Source organism: Cynara cardunculus (assembly GCF_001531365.2).
Source record: "Cynara cardunculus var. scolymus isolate 2C chromosome LG 9, CcrdV1, whole genome shotgun sequence".
In the NCBI taxonomy this organism is placed as follows: Eukaryota; Viridiplantae; Streptophyta; class Magnoliopsida; order Asterales; family Asteraceae; genus Cynara; species Cynara cardunculus.
The window spans coordinates 7,667,419-7,691,101 of record NC_037536.1 but is presented as its reverse complement, the minus strand read 5'-3'; the positions used below and the strand labels follow the sequence as shown (position 1 = coordinate 7,691,101).

The following is a 23,683-nucleotide window of genomic DNA, read 5'->3' as shown; positions in this document are numbered from 1 at the left end:
CCTCAGTTGACAAAGGAGTGGGGTGACTTTGCCCAAATACAAGATAGGTCCTAGGTTTGATCTCAGTCCCTCCACCTGGTAGCCTCAGCTGCTGAGTGAGCCAAAAATTGCTCCCTCACATTGGTGTCTTTGGAGGCGGGTTCTGTGTGGGGCCGGTTGGGGTTGTTGGTAATCAATTTTTTGCCTAAAGATAACCATTAAAAATGCCATTTGATAACGACCAAGTAGGATGATCTTGTGAGTGAAGCAATTCGTAATGTCCAAGCTAGCTGGTATGGAGGTGGACTTTCTTGCCGATGAATGGGAGGTCTGGGGTTTGACTTCAGAAACTACTCAGCTGCCCAAGGGCATGGAAATTTATATTTCCCACAATAGCCGTGGGACCGATACTGAGGGGGCTCTAGAGGGTGGTGTCATACCCTTTTGGCAAAAAAACAAATTGTAATGAAGTAGGTTTGACGAAAGTTATCAACGAACTTGTATTCAAAAATTTTGTCCATAACCTTTCATATGCACATACTGATGCATAAATAGTCTAGTTCGAAGACTAGTCCCAGGCTCGGTTTGAGACTACTCCTAGAAAGGCCTAGCCATGTAGAGTCGGTTTTAAGCTCGGTTGAGTTTGACGGTCCTATTTTGGTTCTGAAATCTCTACAAAAGACCACTTTGGGATAGGAAACAACCTCGCTACTCCCTTGTGATAAAGATAAGTTCTTTGTACATTATACGGAGTGTATAATTTCGAGTGAGATAGATATATTGGATAAGGCTTTAGATGGCGTGAGGTGTGTCCTGACGGCGAGATCAAACCTCAAGCCTTACGCTCCCTTTTTCTAGGCGTGATGTAAATCGAGAAATTTATGTCGTATATATAATTATATATACATATATGTTTTCTATTTATTATTCAATGAGATGATGATTTTAAACAATTTAAATTTATATTAGAAGAAAATTCATATATATTAATATCATGTAAAGAATATGTGATTGAAGATTTAGAATATAATTTGGAAGGGTTTTATAACTTCGTTTTAACCCTGAATTCATGATGTGTATGTACCTGTGCCAATCTACGAATCAATGTGATTAGATAAATATGTAAAAGTGTAAAATCTCGAAACACAAAAACCTATTTTTTTAAATTTTTTTAAAAAAAAGTTAAAACCCTTGTAAAAAATGTATCCATCAATGTGTAAAGTGAATTCCGCCTTGCACAAATGTTACAGACCTTATCTTGGTGACGAAAATGTATCTTACGCTATGACACGCCTTTTAGAACCCTAATAAAAAACGGGTTCGAGACGATGAATAATTGTTAGCATGGGTTTAAAACGGGACAGGATGTCTATGTTTTCAAACTGATTTAATACGTTCAGGTCGCTTTCAACATACATATGACATGGTTCTTTTCTAGCAAACGCTTTAATCTACATTTGAACCAACACTGCGTGATCAACTATTACCAATCAACGAAAACCATAATCCGAATGCTACCACCACGATCGACCACCAATAAACGCCAACTATTTCTTATATCATCACAATAAATGATGTCACTACAACTTTTCGGTCGATCAAAAAGGGCATTGATTGAAACAAAGCACAACCACGGGATCGGAGGAAGCTCGTATTTTGTACATCAGCTTTTCCTTGACCAAAAAAATGATTCAAACACACGACTCTTGAGTTCATCAGTCAAAGACACTCCCCATGGAAAACCTCGGAAATACGAAGAAAATAGCCACAAAGAGTGACTAAAAAATATATGATTTTTTTGCACTAAAATCATCCTACAAATTCATTTCCGCCTAAGAAAGTAGACCACATTTTAATGGGACTGTACAAATAGACAGCAGATGAGACCGAATCACGCGTCATCTGCGTCGCTTCCGCCCACCTGAACCTCTTGCCCGAGTACATACATGCTCCCATCCGGACCCAAAACCTTAAACCTGCTCAAAAATCTCAATCTCTTTTCAATCTTCACAAAATGGTAGAATACAGAAATGCAACGATGCCTATGTTCCTCATTATTTAGTGTAACAAAGTTTCGAAATTTCCTATCTTTTATTCATTCTGAACAATAACCTATTTGATGAGGTGTGTGCCAAGTTTATCGTCTAACCTTTTCGTAAACATATATCCACGTCATCAGATGTTACAAGATCAACTGGTTAACGGTCAAAATAGGTACAAGATAGGAAATTTTGTTACATTGATCGAGAAAAAATTATTCTTCAAAGAAGTGTAGACTTTTTTCAATCTTGACAAAAGGGTAGAATAGAGAAATGAACCTAAATGCAATGAAGTTTGTCTTAGTTCCAATTTAATGTAATAAACTTTAAAAATTTCCTATGTTTTACTCATTTGAGCGGTAGTCTATTTGATCTCGTAACATTTGATGACGTGCATGTGAAGGTTTTCATCCACTTTGCTGTAACCTTTTCCTAAACTTGTATCTACATCATCAAATATTACAAGATCAACCGGTTACAGGTTAAAATGAGTACAAAATAGAAAACTTTGTTATATTGTTCGAGAAAGAAAATCTTCAAAAGTGTAGATCTTTTTCAATCTTGACAAAGTGGTAGAAAATAGAAAAATGAATCTAACTGCAATGAAGTTTGCATTAGTTTCTATTTAACGTAACAAATAATTTTCTTTTTTCTAATCAATGTGACAAGGTTTCAAAATTTTCTATTTGTACCCATTTTGACCTCTAACCTACTGGTTACAGATCTTGTAACATTTGATGACATGCATGTCAAGTTTATAGTGCACTTTGCAATAACCCTTCAAGAAACATTTTGTAGATCTTCTGTAAACGGGTATCCACAAATGTTACAAGATCAACATGTTACCGGTCAAAATGGGTACAAAACAGGAAATTTTGAAACTTGGTTACATTGATTCAGATAAAAAAGGATTGTTCGTTATATTAAAAAGGGAACTAAACGAAGCTTTGCTGCATTTTGCCCTAACAAAATCTAGTGCATACCTTTCAAGAATAAACTTCCCTTCCTTGTACTTTTGCCCCTTCTCATGTGCAGACTCCTGAAATTAACACACAATCATGTGGTAATTAGACACATCTGTCCCAAAATAAATGTCCACAATAAAAAAGGCACACAGTTTTGAAAATATGTGATTATTACACTTTTTAAACAACTAGAATGACAATTTTACCCTTACCAAGTAAAGAATTTATCCATCTTACGATTAAGGGTAAATTTGGAAAGTAGCCACTTCCTTCTGAAAGTTGACACTTATTTTGGGACAAACTAAGGGCCTGTTTGTTAGCAGCTTAATGAGCTTAATGGAACTCACAACTTATTTGGTCAGCTATACATGACTGTTTAATAGTGGCTTAATGATATAGAAAATGACTTATTTAGTAAGATTCTAGGGGGGGGGGACCTTTATTCAGATAGCCAAGTTTTTTACAAACTTGCCCATCCCAATTAAAGAACACACTCCTTTCATCTATGTAAAAACCCTCCCAAACAAAACATTCTCAACCTATATAGACAAATTAATCCACATAGACAGCTTTATCCATATAAGACTCAATGAAAAATCAACCAAACAACCCCTAAAATAGAAACGTGGACACTTATATCAGGACAGAAGTAGTTTAGAAGCTCAAAATTACTAAAAATGGAAGTATGAATGCAAATAAGATCTCACATATTTCCACCCGACAATCGAACCACATCCAACACAAAATATGTCGACAACAGTATGCATTCCAGTTATCATCATCCGCTCTTCTTTCTCTCCGACAGTCACATTCACACTGGAAAGAATAGAATCATGACATCAATCCATAAACATTTCTATAAACATTTTTTAAAAGTGACAAGAATACTTACACCTTGTCAAAGAGATAAGCCTTTCCATGTCGACTGTGGAAAGCCTGTTATAAATCAAAGCAAAACAACAAATATACGCCTGTTAATTATAGGCAGAAGAAACTTGAGGATAATCCACAAGAACATCTGATTCTTTAAGGTAGAGGTCAAGTCTGTGTACATCTTACCCCCGGACCCCACCTCCGAGTGAGATACTGGGCTCGTCGGGTTTGGTCCATTTAACATTTTGTCCCGTCCTATAATAGTTTTACCAAACACTATACAAACAACTAGTTCTGTCCTCTTCAGTTCGGTACCAAAACGCAGTCTAAAGAGACTAAGGTCTCGCTTGGTTTGCATGATTGGATTATATTTGGAGGGATTTGGAACTGAATTCCATTTCAATCCAATGTTTGGTTTGAAGGATTTCTTGGATTTGAAATCCCACATAGGATTTTGCATTCCAATGGGGTGGTTGGTATTTCACGGGATTTTGTAGAATCTGCACGTAACGATGTTCTAAAATATGTTAAAAGCATTTGTTTTGTAATAATCAATTATTAAAAAGGTAATTTAATTATTTATATATTTTTTATAAATTATTTAAAAAGAATGAAATTCAATTCCACTCCAAATCCTACAAACCACACACCAAGGGTTCCAAATCCTTCCACGAAATCCAAATCCCTCAAAATCATTCCATCAAACCAAGCGCCCCCTAAGGGGATCCAAAAGAAGAGGAATTCTACTCTTTAGTTGGTTTCAACATATCATACCATATTGTGAATGCTGATATAAATTGTAGGTTGTGGACAATAAAACACATCGTTGGGTAGTATGTGACTTGAGACTAATATTTTCAATGTGCCCTTAGGAACTCATTTATAAATATGAACTAGGAGAAATTAAGTATTATGACAAACTCTAGGATTCAATCATCTTTGGTGTAGATGGCTGCTTCTCAAAAGCATGCCGATTTTGTATTTTGATTCTTGTTATTAGTTTTATATAATATATATATATATATATATATCATTTGGTTCCTATCAGAACATACGCTGCAGAAGAAATTGGAGAACGAAATCGACCATGCGAATGCTCGAATCTTCAAACCATCCTCCTTAAAAATTGCCTTGCAAGCACACAGTCAATTGGCACACAAAAATCAGATATCACAACAAACGTGGAACATATCTCACATCCAAGATCATAGGCACGCAGCCATAGAATATTCTAATCTTCACGGATCCAAAGCCCATCAGCTTTTGCAAAGAGCACCATTCTCCAATGAAATGTTGTTTCCCACTTTTGTCTCGAACATAGAAAAACGACATCTATCTAACGTCATGTCGAAAGACGTACAATGATCCATTACTAAAGAGTTCATTGTGGCCAAAAGTGCACCCTCCTCTGTCGCAATTGAGGACGTGTCTTCAGTCTCTAATTTCTTCAATAATTTGGGACATTCCCTCCCGAACGGCCGATATTTTTGCAGTAACTGCACGGGGCTGTAACTTTGGACTTGCTCCTCGAACAGGGGATTCCTAGAGTTGGAACGCCCACTAACTGTCATGTCATCACGGTCTCTCTCTACAAACAACCCGACAATTTTTCCATAGTCCCGACCTCGTGGTATAATCCATCCCTTCTGGTCTCTCAACTCCTCACTTAAAAAGAGTCGCCATGACGTACACCATAGTGATAGTCTCTCCTGAGGATTAAGGAATTCGCAAATCTGGTCATTGCTCCTCATCAATCTTTAGATCTACGGTCTTAATCTTTGAGATCAAGTTGTCAAAAGATTTCAGATGATTCTTGATTGATGTCCCGTCCTTCATCTTGTATGTAACGGTCTTCAAGAGAATTAAGCGGTTCGTAAGGATTTCCTCAAGTATATCTCCTCTAACATTGTCTAAATAACCCTTGCGGTGGTTCCGCTAGTAATTTTCCAAATAACCCGGTTATATCCATTAATAAGTTGTGAAGAGTTTAACCATAAATAATCTCTTAACCAACCCATCAAATAAGTGGAAGATTCATTAAACCGCAAAAAGTTACCACCATTGCAAGTTGCAAAGCGGTGAGTGATAACAAGTCTACAGGACGATGCAAATGCAGATATCCAAACACCTCCTCAACATCCATCAAATGAGAATTCCCTTCTGACATGGAGGGTCAATCTAAGCCGCAGGATCATGTTAAGAACTTTCCCAAACCCAAACTCTGATACAACTTGTTGGGTTTTAGATGAATCTCACGTCCCAATAATCACACAAAGTAAGACCAAACCCAACAACCAATGTGGAACAAAATGGATCTTATCGAAGTGTGTTCAACAAAAACAAAAACAAAACCAAATACACGGAAACAAAAAGTAAGCATAAACAAGATGAGGCAACACCGAATAGACGTGGTTCCACTATCAATGCAATAGTGTACATCCACACAGAGGGAGGAAGTTGATAATCACTATGGAAAACGAAATAAGAAGTACAAAGGATTGGGGGTGAATATGGTACGATACCATGTTTTTTTCCCTATACAATTTACCAGCCAACTTATAATTGGTACAAAAAAATCCTATACAATGTACCAACCAACTTTATTGGGTACCAAGTTTTTTGCGGTTGGTACATGTTGGTATTATTTATGTACCAGCATGGCAGAACTTGTAAATTTGAATACGTAAAAACAAGCAAAAATATGATCAATACCCAAACAAAGTCCAACATTACAGTGTTTAATACTTCGAAGCTAATATAAAATTTCAAACAAGGTTGTGTTCCATGGGATCTTCACAAATCAAACAATGTTTCAAACATGTGACAAAACGTCTAAACTCGAAAGACAAAAAGAAAATAATAATGCAAATTGCTTCTAGGTATTAGTTTGGACATAGCAAAAGAGAGCAGTGGAGTGAGCGTGACCGAGTTAAGGATAGGAAATGAAATGAAATTTCGAGTCAAATTAGAAAAAGGGAAAACTCAAAAGCTAGGGCCATTATGGTTAATTAAATATTAATTAATAACTAATATTTAATTAAATATTTAAATACAAAAAAGTCAATACGGTATAGTACCATGGTTTTAAGATTTCTGCTACTGCATACCAACCAAGTTTTGCATATTTGGTATGATAGTACCAGCCAAATTAAGTTGGTAAAAATTTGATTAATACGGTTGGTATCCATGTTGGCTGATTTGGTTTGGTACTAATTTGACACCCCTACACAGGTTGTTATCTCACTTATAAATATTAACCTCTCTATTGGATTGACAAAGTGTTGCTCTCACCATAAAAGTGCTCACAAGAGTGTATTTTTAATGTGTTTGGTGTGCCTAAATAGGAAAGATGACCATTCAATTCCCCAAGATCCATTCATCTCTACAAAATAGCTATCCATTTTCCCCAAGATGACCATTCATACCCATACGATAGCCATCCATTTCCCTAAGATCACCATTCATCTATATAAAATGGCCATCCATTTCCACAATGAGCAATAATGAGTTTTGCATCACCATTAACTAGGCCATCACCCAATTAACCGTCATTTGTCCCTTTGTCTTTCCTTGCAATGTCAAAGAATATTACCTGAGTTTATCCCTAGTGGGACTTTGTGTGGTTTAAATGAAACTCCCCTAGTTTTAGTAGATTCACTTAAACATTTGATAGTAGGAGTTCTTAGACAAACATGACTAAGGTGGCAGGTTATTTAGAGGGACTATTAGCTGTTGCAGATGGGGAGAGAGAGGATGGAGACACTGAGGGGGATGGGGGAAGGGTTATAAAACTGAGAATTAGATTAGCAGTTTCCTAAGGGAACTTTTCACGTAGTTAGAAGTGCCCAATGTGAGCGATAACTAGTTAGGACCTCAGGTTCGGGTAAACTTACCCATTACATCGTGTTACATTGCTATACTGTTCTACCATCTATAATAGACTTCGTTTTGGCACACTCTCAAATTTTACAAATATTTCACACTGTGCATCTAAACCTCTTCTTGACTTCCCAAACTTTTTGTCAAGTCAGGGGTCTTCACGAAAACAACCTCTACTCCATGAGGCAGAGGAAAGGTCTATGTACATCCTATCCCCCTACTTCTGAGATTTGAGTGGGATCTACTAGGTATGTTTGGTTTGGTTTAGTTGGTAGTATTCCAACTTGAACACATTTCTCAATTTGTGAACATTATGTACCATATAGGAGCGAGGGAGTTTCCCTTTATGTTTATTGCTCAGTTGTGAACATTAAGTACCATATATGAGTGAGGAACTTTCACTTTACGTTTATGGATGCAGATCCAAAACTTAATTTCTCAGGATGCTTCTCAAGAACACTCTTACTATACTAACATCTATTCTGAAGAGTAAAGACCTAAATGGTTGAGCATGTCACAGCCATAAGAGAAACAAATTCCAATTCTATTCTAAATAGACGAACAGATCATCCAAGTATTAGACCTTAATTGTGGAGTTCAGCTGGATCGTATCTCTTGACAGAAGTAAATCATAATCTACTTGCCATTTTAAGAGAATAAAAAAACTTTAACAACTTGATTATMTCAAATGTTAATAACTACTCAAAGCTAAGAAACAAAAAGCCCCAAAAAGAAAAAGAAAAGGAAAGGACATTGAGAGCTTGCAAAAGCAAGGCCTGATAGGGTACCTAATTTCTATCCATTTTTTATCTTGCTACCTACACAAGTTTCATTTATTATAATCGCAACATATATAGTAAATAGTAAAAGATTGGATTATAGAGGTAAGACGATTATCACTAGACGAAATCTGCAACTAAGAAGGCTTGCTACAATGGAAATGGCTTGCTACAATGGAAATGGAAGACGATTTACTGAAACAAAAAGGTGTAGCCTTTATTAACCATCTTGAACCAATTCAAGTGAGCGCTACGAAACCAAAACCCCCATTTTTTATACGAATGGTTCTTCCTTTTTGGAGAAAGACCATGCGGTTTTTCAAAGGACTTCTTTTGTACCTTTATCCTCGTGGCACCGAAAGTCTCATTTTGCACAATTACCACATCAAACTGGCTCTATATTTGCATTGACTCAAAAATTTTAGTCGCTTCTCTTTAGCCAAGATTGAAAGGATGTCAATCTCCCACTTGCTGTCTGGTATCTGATTAAGATATGGTGACTTTTTAAGGTTCGGATAAGTATCAATTTCATCAAAAAATGTACTAAACTCTTGTTTCATCGTGTAAAAAGACACATTGCTAGTAAACATAGTGGATTTTTTCCACGAGGTCTGAGTTATATGGTTAATCTTTATGGCTAAAAAAACACAGGTTTGAAATAGAAGGGAACGGCTAAGCATAAAGAACTCTCACGATTGCCCTCACGAATTCAAGGAGCGTTGGTGCACGATGGTTGCCATTTTTATAAAAGAGTGTCATAAGATTTAGAGAAGGAAACTAAAACATGAGATCATAACATCATGGCTAATTATTCATGAGTTTAACAAAGGAAATATATTGCATGAAAGATGACCATCAAATAGATTCCATTCGACTTCCACATCCAACGTAACATGAAAAAGGACATTATACGGTAGGAAATAATGGATTGTATCTCCCCTCAGTACACAAATGAACTGCAAAATATATTAAAAAATACATTCACACCACCAAAATAGCCATAACAACCAAGAACATATATATATTTTAATCAACATAGAAAGTATAAACAATCTTTCTAACTCAAACAAGAAACAGAAAATTAATAAGTTTTGACATCTTGCTAGAGTAAGGGCTTAATGAGTTTAATAGGACTCACAACTTATTCCGTCAACTATACATGACCGTTTGGTACTCGCTTAATGACATACTTATTCGGTAACCCTATGGGGGGAGCTTTATTCAGAAAGCCAAGTTTTCTTCCAAACCCCCCCCCCCCCTCCCAATTAAAAAAACATGCTCATTTCATTATGAAAATACACTCCAAACAAAAACCTACACAGGTGGATTAATCCACCGAGACAGCTTTATCCCACTTACGGAAAACCAACCTAACAGCCCCTAAGTCTATTACATCAAACCCACTACTAAATTATAGAACCCTAACACATTAGAAAAAACCATTTCCATCTCCAATTCTATACCATTTCGTTTGATCATATCATGTAAATAGAGACACATTCTTGATCACATACGAAGAAACACATTTCCAATTGCATGAGGGAAGATGAGATTTATATACCTTAGAGATGATGTCATCGGAGAGGCCCAAATGGGTTTTGCAATGCTTACAACTGTAGATGCTCCCCTCGAGAGTTACCACAAACAGCCTACCCATTTTCTTTTCCTTCTCTCTCTATAAACACCCAAAATTTTCATYCAAAAAAGGGAAGAAAATTTTAACCCARAAAAAGAAAGAAGATCCCTCGTCAGTGAGAAACGATTATCGAACAYAAAATCGATTRWATCATTCAAGAAACAAAGGATATGGAAGCATTGGGTGTAAAGATTGAAGAGAAATGGGATCATTTGGTTTACCTTTAGCAGAAATTGTTACRGAGAGARAAACAGCAKAAGATCATGCCAATCAACCTTTGCCTCTTTTGGTGTGGATTTTCCACAGTTCATATGAGCGAGGAGGCTCTGTTTCCTTTCTCTTTGTGTATTTCAAGTATTTGCATATTAGTCCTTCAACTTTTACAATTTCTTACTTATATCCCTTAATTCCGACTTAAATCAACTTTTAGTACATGAAAAATAGAGATGCAAAAGGCTCGGATTTTTTCTTGATCGGACCTCCAATTCCGTTTTCTAGTAAGAGACACCTACTTTCACAAATTTTCTTATTGTAACATTGTATCTTTATTTTTTATTACAACAATATACTTTCAAGTTACTTTTCTTAATGCATTGTTCTTTGAAAAATTTATCTATTATAACAATGGGTAACATTTTGATTTGAGTTAAGATGATATGACACCAGTTACCAAATTTCCATATCATATTTCATTGTCCATGTAGAATGTCCACATGTAACATATTACTGATATAACATTTCTTATCAAGGTATGGTTTTGGTGTTAGACTATGCATAATACCAAAACTGTACAAAATATGGTGTGTTAATTGAATAAAGATAATGTAAAAAATAAATACAGTACAAAATAAAATGTATTTGTTAAAGTCAGACCGGTCTCAAGTAACATTAAAACCCTTAACTATGGTGTCACTAAATGTTCGTGTAATAGTAGTGATGGCCAAACCGGCCCAGCCCGGGACCGGTAATGACCGGTTATAGGACTGAAATCTGGAACCGGTTATGGATTTGGGGTGTTTCGTGGGATCGGGACCGGTTATGGACCGGCCTGGCCCGACCCGATTTTTAAAAAATGTAGGCATTTTTTTAAATAAATGTAGCCGTTTTTTGTATTTTTTTTGCTTTCTAAACACTATATATAAATGTCTTAGTTGAGGAATTTACATTCCAAGTTCTCGATTCACAAAAAGCGCAAAAAAACGTTCACAATTATCGGTTTCTCGTTATATTTTGTAAGACACTGTAATTTTAATTATAATAAAACGCATTTTTAAAGTGTATTTGGTGACCCAATTACAAATTTTACAATGTATTAAAAATATATCTCATTAAAAAAATTATTTTTTAATGACCGAGAACAGCGGCCCATAACCGGTTACAATAAAGCTTGACCAGGACCGGTTATGAGAAATCTTGGGACCAGTTGGGCCCGGCCCGGGACCGGTTTTTGGCCATCACTACGTAATAGTAACACCCAATTATTTATAGATTTTTGCTGTTAACTATCGATGTCAGGCGAACTTTGTGCCCATCTGGACTAATCCAAGGCCATGTTGTCATCTCCCTTTGTTGGTCTTTGCCTTCTCAGTTCTTGAGGTACATTCTATTATCAACATTACGTTAAGTAAGGTCATGGCTTTAAGCTGAAACGTTTTATTCAAATACGTGGTGTCTAAACACCACAACATTTTTGAGAATCAAAAACTGAATTGTAACAATTAACATGCTTCAAATGATCACATAAAGCTGATGAATACTGAAAACCGTAATGCATATATACTGCATAAACCTATGACATCTTAAAGTACATTGGTGATATACAACGTTGATCTCGACTGATTTGTCACACTTTGTTTCGTTCCCAAATGGATTTAACGTGTTTTTGATGGTTCTGTTCGATCATTATCTTGTAACAATCCAAAACAACTCCAATCAACAGCAGAAGTAAGAAGCATTTAAAAGTAGATTACTAGAAAACATATTATCAACAACAAGAATCACGCACAAGTAAAATCCTTTAGTGATCACAGAAGGATGACTGAAGTTGCATAGAGACAGTGGTTGATCTGATGAACTTTGAATCTTTGAAGAACAACACGGTATTCTCTATTAAACTCTATTTCTACGTATTGATTTTCAAAGCTTTACTGCGTATTTATAGGTAGTGTCCTGTCCAATGAGACAAAACAACATTATGATAAAGTATGGACAAGATGTCCTATTTCAACTTTCAGGGCACTGTTCATCCGATTGATTTTTGCATGTTTCCTCCTTGTTATGGTTGCGCCCGTAATGCATTATATGCAACGTATACCGCACTATAAGCAAGCCACACCAGATTAAATGCGAAGTAACCTTGGTTTTCCTTACCGGGTTGACAAAAGAGGAAAAGCACTTAGGAGCAAGTATGTAGATTGTACCTCTGTCCTTGTTGTCCCTTGTGGAGACACAGTTCTTCAGATGGAACATCGTCAGATGATGATCCACCAGCTAGTGGATCTTTAGATGATGATATCTTCAGCTGATCAATTGAAACATTTGTTAGTGCAACTACTAGGCAAGATCTTCTGACACAGATGAGTATAGGTTGATCAGAGGTAGGCTTTTCCCCCAAAATAAAGTAATTAATCTAATTAAAGTAAATTGGAATATTAAACTAATTAAAGTAAATTGAATAATCAACCCAAATTACTAATTTACCCTTCTATTTTATACACGCTGTGATAACCAAGATGTTATAACAGTAAGACACAAAACCAATTATAATACACATTGTGATACCACTGTGATAACTTTTTGAACATGGGTTGATAACATATGTGATCATAGTTTTAAGCCACACACAACCCACAATGTGATACACGTTGTGGTGCACCGTCAAGGTCTCTGACGAGATCTGGGCTTTAGCGCATCATCAAAATCTTCGACAAGATCGTGTTGTGGTGCATCGTCGAGGTCTCCGACGAGATATGGGCTTAGCTCATCATCGAAATCTTCGACGAGATCGTATTGTATTGCACTGTAGAGGTCTCCAATGAGATGCGTTGTGGTGAAGGGAAGAACGAGATGGGTATGTATATAACTCCATTTTTTATTCAGTTTGTCAGAAGGTTTTGATTTTATGGTATGATTTAAACGATGAATAAAAGGTTTGAAGAATCAGGAAACGATAATCTATAAAATCAATTTTGTTGAGATAATTAAGAAAACCGAATTATTGATTAATAACTACTAAATAAGAAAAATATTTAAACTATAGTTAATCATTTTACTAAAACATCCTTTACCTATTAATTAAGGTAATACAATTAATATCATAAAATGATTAACTCATATTAGACCTTACCACAAACTAATTAGTTCTCATTTAGTTTGTCTTTTTCTTTTTGTCTTTTTCACCCTTTTCATTTTTTTTAATGTATACTTTGTTATATTAATCAATTAATGATAATTTTAACAAAAAAATACATTAAAAATACGTATTTTATTTATAAATTACACTTTTAGAAAAGTTTTGTCGACGTATTTAAAATGAGTTGAGTATTAAATATTTCTAATTTTTTTATGCAATTTAAGTGATATATCAATCCGTCTACACCAATCCATAAAAAAACGTTCTTTTATTTTAAGTTGGTTTAAACTCTATTTTTGGTCCCTTAGATTTAGTGAAAAGTCTAAAAGTGGACGTGAACTTTGATAAGTCTAAAAATTATCCTTATGGTTTGTATTTTGTTTTGAAAATGGTCCATGATCACTAATTTTGTTATAAAAAATTGGTTAGAAAAAAAGGCATTTCTATCTGTTTTATTGTTTGTCTTTACTCTTTCTGTTTTTTTTTCTTATTTTCATAACCAACAAACTATAGGGACCACCTCTGTAATTATCACATAATATATAAAGAGAGAAGAGGTTTACTTTGCAAACCATCCATTTCATACAAGCTCTACAAACCAATCGTATCCATCTATTCTCATGATCAAAGATCATGATTAAAACAAGTTATTTTAAGAAAGTAAAAAAATAAAACAATTTTTTTTATCATTTTCCCCAATAAGGGGCAAAACTGGAACACGTTTAAATGTTTGAGATCATTGAAATCTCCTTTCCCGAAATTAAATCCTCTTTCTTAAAAATTATTATTAATCAACAATAATGAATGAAACATTTTGAAAACTGAATAAAACATTTTGAAAACTGGATAATATGATTTCATTAATGAAATTGGTTTTATGAATGAAACATTTTGAAAACTGAATGATATGATTTCATTGGTAAAATTGGTTTCATGAATGAAACATTTTGAAAATTGAATAACATGATTTCATTAGTTTAATTGGTTTCATGGTTTCTAACCAAAATGAAATTGGTTTTTATTAATGAAACTAAATATGGTTCAGTCAATGCAACATTTTAAAAACTAAATAAACTAATTTCATTAATGAAATTAGTTTCATGGTTATTAACCAAAATGAAATTAATTTCATGAATGAAACATTTTGAGAACTAGATAACATGATTTCATTAATGAAATTTGTAAGGAAATTAGTTTATTCATAAATTTTACAAATAAAACAAAACAATATACTCAAAATCTATAAAATAACACAATTTTTGGAACAACCAAAGTTCATACTAAAAGAACATTATAAACTTTAAATAAAAATCATTGTTTCACCTACGAATTTTTTGGTTTTATCTTTAAACAAAAATCCTTTTAATATTATTATTGATTATCTTCCGAACATAAAATATGATTATCTTCCAAAAAAAAATCATTTAAATATTATTATTGATTATCTTACAAAATTAAAATTTAATTAATTTCCAAAAATAAAAACAATTTGTTCCAAAAATGCCCTTTATTTAGTACCATTTAATTTCTATTTTTTATATTAGATTATAACCTTTTATTTAACCACAACCGTTGATTAAAAAAAATAAAAACTTAGATCAGTTAACAAACTCAATACTATTTACTTGGTTAACAAATAATTGTGCTCCTATATGTTCTAAAATATATTAATATATTATACAATCTATATATATATGTAAAAATATATTAATTTTATGTTATATTACAATACATATATAGTATATAGTATATGTTATATATATATATATATATATATTCTAAAAATATTATATCTATACTATATTATAAAACATTTGACAAAATTTTTTTTTTATGCATGAAGAACCGCATATTGATGCATATTACTTAAAATTCAAGATTACAAGTAAATTATGGATAAGTACAACTTATTAAAGCTCCATATTTGAATTTGTGTAACTAACTACAGATAAACATAATCAAATAGAGGATAAACATCTCATTTTAAAATAAAAAAAATCTAAAATATAATTAGTATAATCATCGAGTTCTAACAAAATAATTAACTATTATCTTTATAAAAAAATTATATTATTAAACCAAATATAAAAATACTTCTTTATTGAACCTAAAATAAATTATAATAAAAAAATTAAATTAAAAATTACATAAAAAATGAGAAATTTTAAATATTAATTTGATACTAATATCGATATATTTTTGTCAAATTTTTATGATATCTTCAAATTTATACTTTATTCAAAAATAAAAACATCATCGCTTTTTCAAAATCACATAAGACCATATTATAACATCGACTGAGATAAAAATAAAATAAAATATTAAAATCAAGATGTATCTCGTTGCATTGCGCGAGTACTTTTCTAGTATTATACAATTTATAAATATAATATTATATGATTCATAAATATATATATATATATAATAAATGAGAAATATATTATACATCATGAAAATACATAAATATGTTTGATATATTTTAAAATATATTATTAGTTGTACAATCTATATATAATATATAATCACATAATCGTTTATCAACCAAGTAAATATTATTAACTTTACAAATTCATCTGAGTCATTGATTTTTTTAATCAACGGTTGTGGTTAAATAAGAGGTTTTAAAATGATAAAAAGGAAAAAAATTGAATTAAATATAGGGCAATTTTGGAAAAAACTATTTTTATTTTTCGAAAGATAATCATGTTTTATTTTTGGAAGATAATCATCAACCCATCTTTTCCTCTTGAACTGCTACATTGAAAATAATCATGTTTCATATGGTGTTTGTTTAAAGTTTATAGTGTTATTTAATATATGAACTTTAATTGTTTCGATTTTCTTACCGAAGTAACCAGCAAAGTCATAGGTGAAACAATGATTTTTGTTTAAAGTTCATAATATTATTTCATGTATGAACATTCGTTGCTCATTTTTTTTAATTGAAGTTTGTAGGTGAAACCGGAAAGTAAATGAAATAATTAATAAAGTTTAAACAAAGTTCATAGGTGAAACAATGATTTTTTTATAAACTTCATAAATGAAACAATGATTTTTGTTTAAAATTCATAGGTGAAACAATGATGATACTTAAATACAACGTTATAAAACGATGAATAAAAGAAATAAATTAAATTAAATAGATACATCATATATATAATAAAATATATATAATGTATTATAAATACACTAATGCATATTTTATATTTTTATAACATACATTATATTATATTATATAAATGTATTAAAATATACAAAAATATAAACAAAATTGAACCCAAAGCAAACAAAATAATATTTTTTTAATTATATATATATATATATATATATTATTTTTAGCCTTTTTTAATTAAACCTTCACATGTTTTTCATTAATAATAATGAAACTTTCACATTTTTATCAGAAATTTTTGTGATTATATACAATAAAATATTCTCATTTTTTTAACGATAAAAAAAATCTTTAATTCACATTTATTTGTTAAGAAAATAAACATTCACAATGTTTGTTAACAAATTTTGATATGACATCATGCAATGAACCTTCACATTTAATTTAATAAAATAAGTACACCATGAATTTTTTTATTAACAAACTTTTTTTTATTAACCTGGATATCCAATCCGTTATGCGAGCCGACTAATCTCAGAGTGACCACCTGCATTGCAAGATAGTCCGGAGTCATCGCATTTGAACCTCCGTGGCCACAAGGGGATTTTTATTTCTTCTTGGATTTGAAACTGGTACTTCCTAGTATTTTTGACCTTTGGAGCCAAACTCAAACCAATTAGACACCACCCTTGTATTTGAACATGGTACCTCCTGGTACTTAACAAAAATTTATGTGACATACAATTGATTTTCATATTTTTGTTTAAAAATGATAAACATCCGCAGTTTAAGGTGCTATTTGGTAGTTGCTGAATGATTTGATGCAGAATGATTAAGAGGTTCTGATGATATAGTACAAAATGAAATATAATTTTTTGGTAATTATTTACAACGAAATTATGGCGCTGAATGGTTAAGGGAGACCCATGATACAAAATTATTCAAAGGGTTTTAGAACTATTAAGAGACATACTTTCTTTTTGTCAAATAAGATTCACTTTTTAACAATTCAGAAATTGTCTCTTGATGGAACTATTAAGAGGTAGACAAACAACCCCTAAAATTTAACAACAGAAACTTCATATTTTTGTTTAACAATAACGTATACTGAGAATATTTCATTTGCTGTTATGAATAATGTAATGGATTGAAAATGAATTACTGTTTACACCAAGTTCTACAACATTTTGATGCAAGAAATGATGAAAAAGAGAACGGTTAAAAACGTTCTTTTTTTGCCTATCAAAAGTACATATTTGCACCATCTAACCGAGAGGTTCTCTGGTTGGTTTTCCGTTAACTCTTGTATGGATAAAATGGATAAAGTTGTATTCACAACTATTCATGTGATTTACCACAAAAGTAGTTTCAAGTAAGAATCATGTGTCTTGCCTAAAAAATACACTACAAGTGATCTCAACACATACATTACATATTAGAAATGACGCGGTATGAGTACATTCACATGTGAATATATTATTACCAACGATGGTCAAATTGGTAATTTGTTGACTTTCGTATTTCATGTTTTTACTGTCTTACCAGCTTTTGTATTTCATGTTTTTACTGTATGCCAACTTAGATTCTGTTGCTATTTACCACACTTGTTTTCTCTGCCTACTCTCTCAAGACCAAACTCGTCAAAGAAACCTTGTGAACCACAAACAAAATACTTCAGAAACCATTTTATATTTTATATTTTATTTATTTCATGTCCCCAAAGGATGTTACAAACTCAGATAGGAGCAGATGGGAAAAACTCATCAAACAGGGCAAGCAATCGTTCTCGATGGGTCGCTCCAGATGGTGGCGTCAGTCGAGCCATGGCGTTGCTAAGTCCGCTCACCGACACATTGTTTCCAGAATTTTCCGGAATGTTGCTTAGGCTGCGGACGTTAAGCCTTATGATCTCGTAGGAACACAGATTAGTGACGGCAAGAAGGATGCCACATTCACGAGCAACATCATATCCGAGGAACGAGATCATGTAGCTGAACAACGGGATACGCATCGGAGCCATGTCTTGACAACTACTATAAGCAATGAACGATCTCACAAGTTTCTCGTGCAGCAGAACTCCACTAGCGGGCCCCTCTCGAGCTATCAGTGGTTGATTGTCATCCATCAAAACGTTCCAGAACCAATAATCGTTAAAGAGTAGAGCCTGCAAAATACACGTAGGTTGTTAGAGTCATAACGAACCAAATATCAAAGGATACATAACAAACCAAACAAAACAAGCTCAGTATATCCCAAAGAGTAGGAATACGAATCCCCTGTCCCCAAACTTTAGTCACCTCCCATTACAACAAAATTGATTTTATAGAACGCCTAAAATGTATAAGCATTCTAAAAAAGTACTTTATAGGACTTAAGTTTATAGGACCAAATAGTGTCCAATTTAAGAGTGTTATAATAGGTTTATAGAACACTTTTAAACGGTTTAACAAGTTTTTTAGGATGTCTTTATAATAAAGTGTTCTACAAACCTAAGTCCTATAAAGTATTCTATTAGGATGCTTAGACAATCAATGCGCCCTATAAAGCCAATCTTATTGTAGTGTCCGTGTCCCACCAATCAACTCATGACATATTATTACTTAATTCAATACTCCCTCCATCCCAAAATAAGTGTCAACATTTCTATTTTCAGTTTGTCCCAAATAAGTGTTCACTTTCAAAAGTAAGTGTCTACTTTCCGATCTACCCTTAATTATGAGACGTAGAAATTTACTCCTCCCTCGGTTCCTCTATCAAAAAGGGTACAATTTTCATCTAGTTAATTAAAAAGTCTAATAATTACACATTTTTCAAACCATGTGTTTTTTTCATTGTGGACGTTTATCTTGGGACACAGGGAGTATATATATTTATTTAATTATCTATTTATTCTCTCTTCAATCAAGGGACGATGTGTCATGGATTGATTGGTGATTCGTATTCAAGGGTAAAACGACTGTTTCAGCGAAAACCCCACGAACAAACAAGAGATGCTCAAATAAATTTGTGATGCACTAAAATGATTTAAGAATATGATTTGGGAAATTGTCCAAACGAACCCTTCCCAGCATGGCTTCAGCAGCCAAATTTCCAGCTTCTGCACATTGGCAAAGGAGGCCATTCAAATTATGATGTGGCTCATAATCTTCGGTCGAAGTCAAACTTCGGAAGTTAACCGCCTTCAAAACATGGGGTTGACTAGCAAGGCTCATAAACCTTATGCATCTGTACAAAAAATTTGCATGAAAAACGTAATGTTATCTTCTTACTTCTAAGAATATGGTAAAAGAGTAGGAAATAGGATCAACGCAGGTTATTAGCGTGGCAACTTTTTGCTGATTTAAAACCGTAAAACTTTTGGTCACAAAAGGGTAATGTTATCGGGCAGTCAAGTAAGTTCATCAAACCAAACAAACCTGGTATCCCACGTGGAGGTGGGGTCCGCATACTTGTTTTTTACCCCAAAGAGTAGAACGATTGTTCATCCTATGGTAGAAAAAGGGTTCAGAATCTTGTTTATAGTGTACGACACCACAACTTACATAAATAGCCAAAGCTGAAAGGTGGTTTCACTTTTTAGCCATTTTCTAACCCAGATTCACTTTTTAGAATCGTTATGCAGAAGGCTTATGCATATGCATAAGGATTGGTTTGCAGCAAAAAAAAGAATCCTTATGCATATGTGTAAGGTTTCTGCGTAAAGATTCCACCATATACCATATTATAGTGGAAACCTTACACATATGCGTAAGGATTTTTTTTGGCTGAAAACCAATCCTTACGCGTATGTAAGCCTTCTGCATAAAGATTGGCTAAAAAGTGAATTTGGGTCAGAAAATGGCTAAAAAGTGAATTTGGGTCAGAAAAATGGCTCAAAAGTGAAACCGTGTTTGCAATATGGGCTATTTCTGTCAATTTCCCCTGGAGGTGGGGTTCTGCAGACCTGTCATTTACCCCAAAGAGTAGAACAACTGTTCATCCTATGGTAGAAAAAGGGTTCAGAATCTTGTTTCTAGTGTATGACATCCAACTTAACGAACCATGGATTAAAGTTCACTTTACAGAAAGGTCCATAGATGCCATACGAACAAAAACCTGTGGCGAGGAGCAAACATCGTGTAATCAAAGATCCAATGAGCATTTTTAAGAAGAATGTAAGAAACAAGTAGAATAGGGTTACTTACGTGGTTGAAATCCTTGCAATGTCACCGGCACCATCAGAGGATGATGCTAGCATGATCAAGATGGTGGTCAAAATCTCATACGGTAAGTCAAGAATATGCTTCATCTTCTTCTTTCTGGAGCGGTAATCACACGATAAAAATGTCAAACATCAGCAAACTGACACTACTCTTTTAATTAAAAAAAAGATGCTCAAAGAAAGACGCTGCCTTTTACGAGTGCAAATCTAAGCAGCTTTTATAGATGAATACACAAATACACTATATATGTGTATATATATATATATACAGAGAGAGAGAGGGGGAGAGAGAGAGAGAGGCATAATCAAATGAGAACCTCAAAAAAGGTTTGAGAACCATGAGAACCTGTGAATCATGTGTTGTTTCACACTGTGAAACAAAAAAATTACAGAAATACAGTGCAAAATGAATATATGTGAAACAATACCTTAAATCTCAGCCTTAGATAGAAAAAAAAATATTAATACATTAAAATTGGTTCTCACATGTTTGTAACCGTTTCATATATAAAATTTAAAAAATGAGCCCAAAACCATTCTATTCAGCCACACGTAAAAAATGGAGGAATCGGATAGGGAAAAATACAGAAAAGATTCCCTTTCAACACCAAAATTGACTTGGAAATTTTCTTTATCGCATTCCAAATTTACAAAGACTAAAAATAACACAACTATAGAACTACATATAGAAAAAGAGCAAAAAATCTAGAAATATATATGTAATGAATTTCCATTCAAGCAAAGGTAAATAATATCATGTAAGCTTTGTAAGAAATGTATACTCGCCTTTATAACAATTGTGCAACTACATAAGGAAAAAAATCGTACTCAAACGAGTTTGATCCTGATCATTGCTAGATATGAGAAATTGAGAGCAATAACAGATGCAATCTACTTTTGTAATTGGCGAAGTTAAAAAACAGGTATTTCGCATCTAAACTCACAAAAGCCAATATCAGGCATAAATGAAAGCAATTGCATTTACGTGCTTTCGATATATCCAAGAAATCGAGCAAAGAGGTGAAGCATTATTACTTAGTGTGGTGCCCTTCTTATAATCCTGCAGGTTGATTGCTTTATTCTCTTGCTTTTTTCCTTTGATGCCGATAGGATATCTGAAAGCAAAATCACATAAAACTTTTCATCCGAATACCTTCTGGAATCAAGTGAGATATGTTTAGCCCTCAGAGCTCCCCTTCTCTTATAATCGATTTGAGCGGTGGTTTCCAAAGCAAACCAAACTGGGTTCACAACTCGAGCATTACTGGATGAGAAACAATAAATAAGTTGGTAGACGCGTCTTTACAAAATTCAATAAACATATGAAATTAATGACATAATTAATTCTTCAATACCACCAATGCCATGAAAACACGACAGCACATAGACTGAGTATATCCCACGCGGAAGTAGGGTCTAAGGGGGAGGATGTATGCAGACCTTATATCTATCCCAAGGGTAGAGACAGAGGCGGGTCCAGAAAAATTTCCAAGGGGGACCACTAAATATTTAGCATTATATAAAATAAAATAAAAATTATATTCTAAAAAGTACGGTTCATTTAAAAATGATATACAAGTTTTTTTTCCTGCTATTTGGTTGGTTTCCCATTAAGTCCTGTACGGATAAAGCTGTGTGTGTGAATTACTCTGTCTGTATGGATTAGGAAGGTTTTTGTTTGGGAGGGTTTTTTCATAGATGGAAGGAGCGTGTTTTTTAAATGAGAGGGGCAGGTTTTGGGGGAAAAACTTAGCTTTCTGCATAAAACTCCTACCTAGAAGCTTACCAAATCAACATCTTCATATCATTAAGCTACTACCAAAAAATCATGTATAGTTGACCAAATAAGCCGAGTCCCATTAAGCTCATTCACCTCTAACAAGCATCCTAAATTTTTTCCCATTAAGCTCATAGAGCGCGTGCAGTGCACGCTTTCTTAAATTCGCCCCTAGGTAGAGAGATTGTTTCAATGAAACCCCTGGTTTGTGAAAAAGTTTTTTGCGATTTTCTTTTTGCAGAAAAGGACAAGGAGCTCATTCGGATCGAATCCTACATCACCAAACTCACTATATTCTTTAATTACTCCTAACATATACGTTACACTGAGTTGGCAATTCAGGATTCGTGAAGGTAAGCTTAGTCGGTGAGTAGTCTATCTATTTGATTACCAAGAAGATATTCATTATTTAGATTTTTAGGAATCTTTGCTTACTAAATATGAGCAACTTTTACATAAATTTGAGAACGGTTTGTGTGAAGATGTGAGTACAACACAATATAAAATAAAACAATTAATTAAATGTTATAGCATAAATAGAGTTTATCAACCATTACCCTGAATACTTCTTAAATGTGATTGCATTTCTATGTGGGAACCCAAAACATGATAATCACTAATCTTTTCAGCAATCACATGGTTTCAGTCATGCATATATAAGCAACAAACATAATCTCCATAATAGAGTCACAAAATGTTTTATCATTTGTAAATGACCATCTCTTACGAAGATGGAAGCTTAAGAAACATTTGTCGCATAGCACAGCATAAATCTTTTGACTAGTGAAACAACATTGTTTTCTGCTAAGGCTAAATTTGGCAAACTAGCTGATAACCTAACTGGTAGCTGAAAAACTAGTTGGTAAACTATTACGTTTAGCAAAAACAAGTCGATAAGCGAGTTAAGAAATGTAAAATGACCAAAAAGGACATGTTAATTTTTTTTGTCAATTTCAAACATTCATAATATAACTAAAACAGATCACTAACAATATAATATGTCAATTAATATAAACCAGATGGAAAATTAAATTAAATAATATATTAATTAATAGAATTTTCAATTTGAATATTATTATTATATACAATAT

The 23,683-nt window shown here is 33.3% G+C and overlaps 2 protein-coding genes across 13 annotated transcripts in view; both read right to left on the bottom strand.

The window, feature by feature from the left end:
* Window positions 1-1,507: 1,507 nt before the first annotated feature.
* LOC112518214 (protein yippee-like) lies at window positions 1,508-10,479 on the bottom strand. 2 transcript variants are annotated; one of them, XM_025125829.1, is made up of 6 exons: window positions 10,372-10,479; window positions 10,076-10,189; window positions 3,876-3,919; window positions 3,691-3,799; window positions 3,002-3,057; window positions 1,508-1,955 (listed from the first exon to the last, which is right to left on the bottom strand). In XM_025125829.1, the coding sequence occupies exons 2-6, from the start codon at window positions 10,169-10,171 to the stop codon at window positions 1,871-1,873; spliced, it is 390 nt and encodes a 129-aa protein (XP_024981597.1). In that variant the 5' UTR covers window positions 10,172-10,189; window positions 10,372-10,479; the 3' UTR covers window positions 1,508-1,870. The 2 variants fall into 2 exon arrangements, with proteins under 2 accessions (XP_024981597.1, XP_024981598.1); XM_025125830.1 differs by lacking the exon at window positions 1,508-1,955 and adding an exon at window positions 1,975-2,462 and having other exon boundaries at window positions 10,372-10,469.
* A 7,816-nt stretch (window positions 10,480-18,295) lies between these two features.
* LOC112518030 overlaps window positions 18,296-23,683 on the bottom strand; it is a 15,228-nt gene continuing 9,840 nt past the window's right edge. For all 11 annotated transcript variants that reach the window (XM_025125549.1, XM_025125546.1, XM_025125547.1 and 8 more), the window contains 4 exons: window positions 21,969-22,079; window positions 20,799-20,912; window positions 19,674-19,839; window positions 18,296-18,778 (listed from right to left, as the gene is read on the bottom strand). In XM_025125549.1, the coding sequence (XP_024981317.1) occupies window positions 18,350-18,778; window positions 19,674-19,839; window positions 20,799-20,912; window positions 21,969-22,079 (820 nt within the window). In that variant the 3' untranslated portion in view covers window positions 18,296-18,349. The remainder of the gene's footprint in view (window positions 18,779-19,673; window positions 19,840-20,798; window positions 20,913-21,968; window positions 22,080-23,683) is intronic.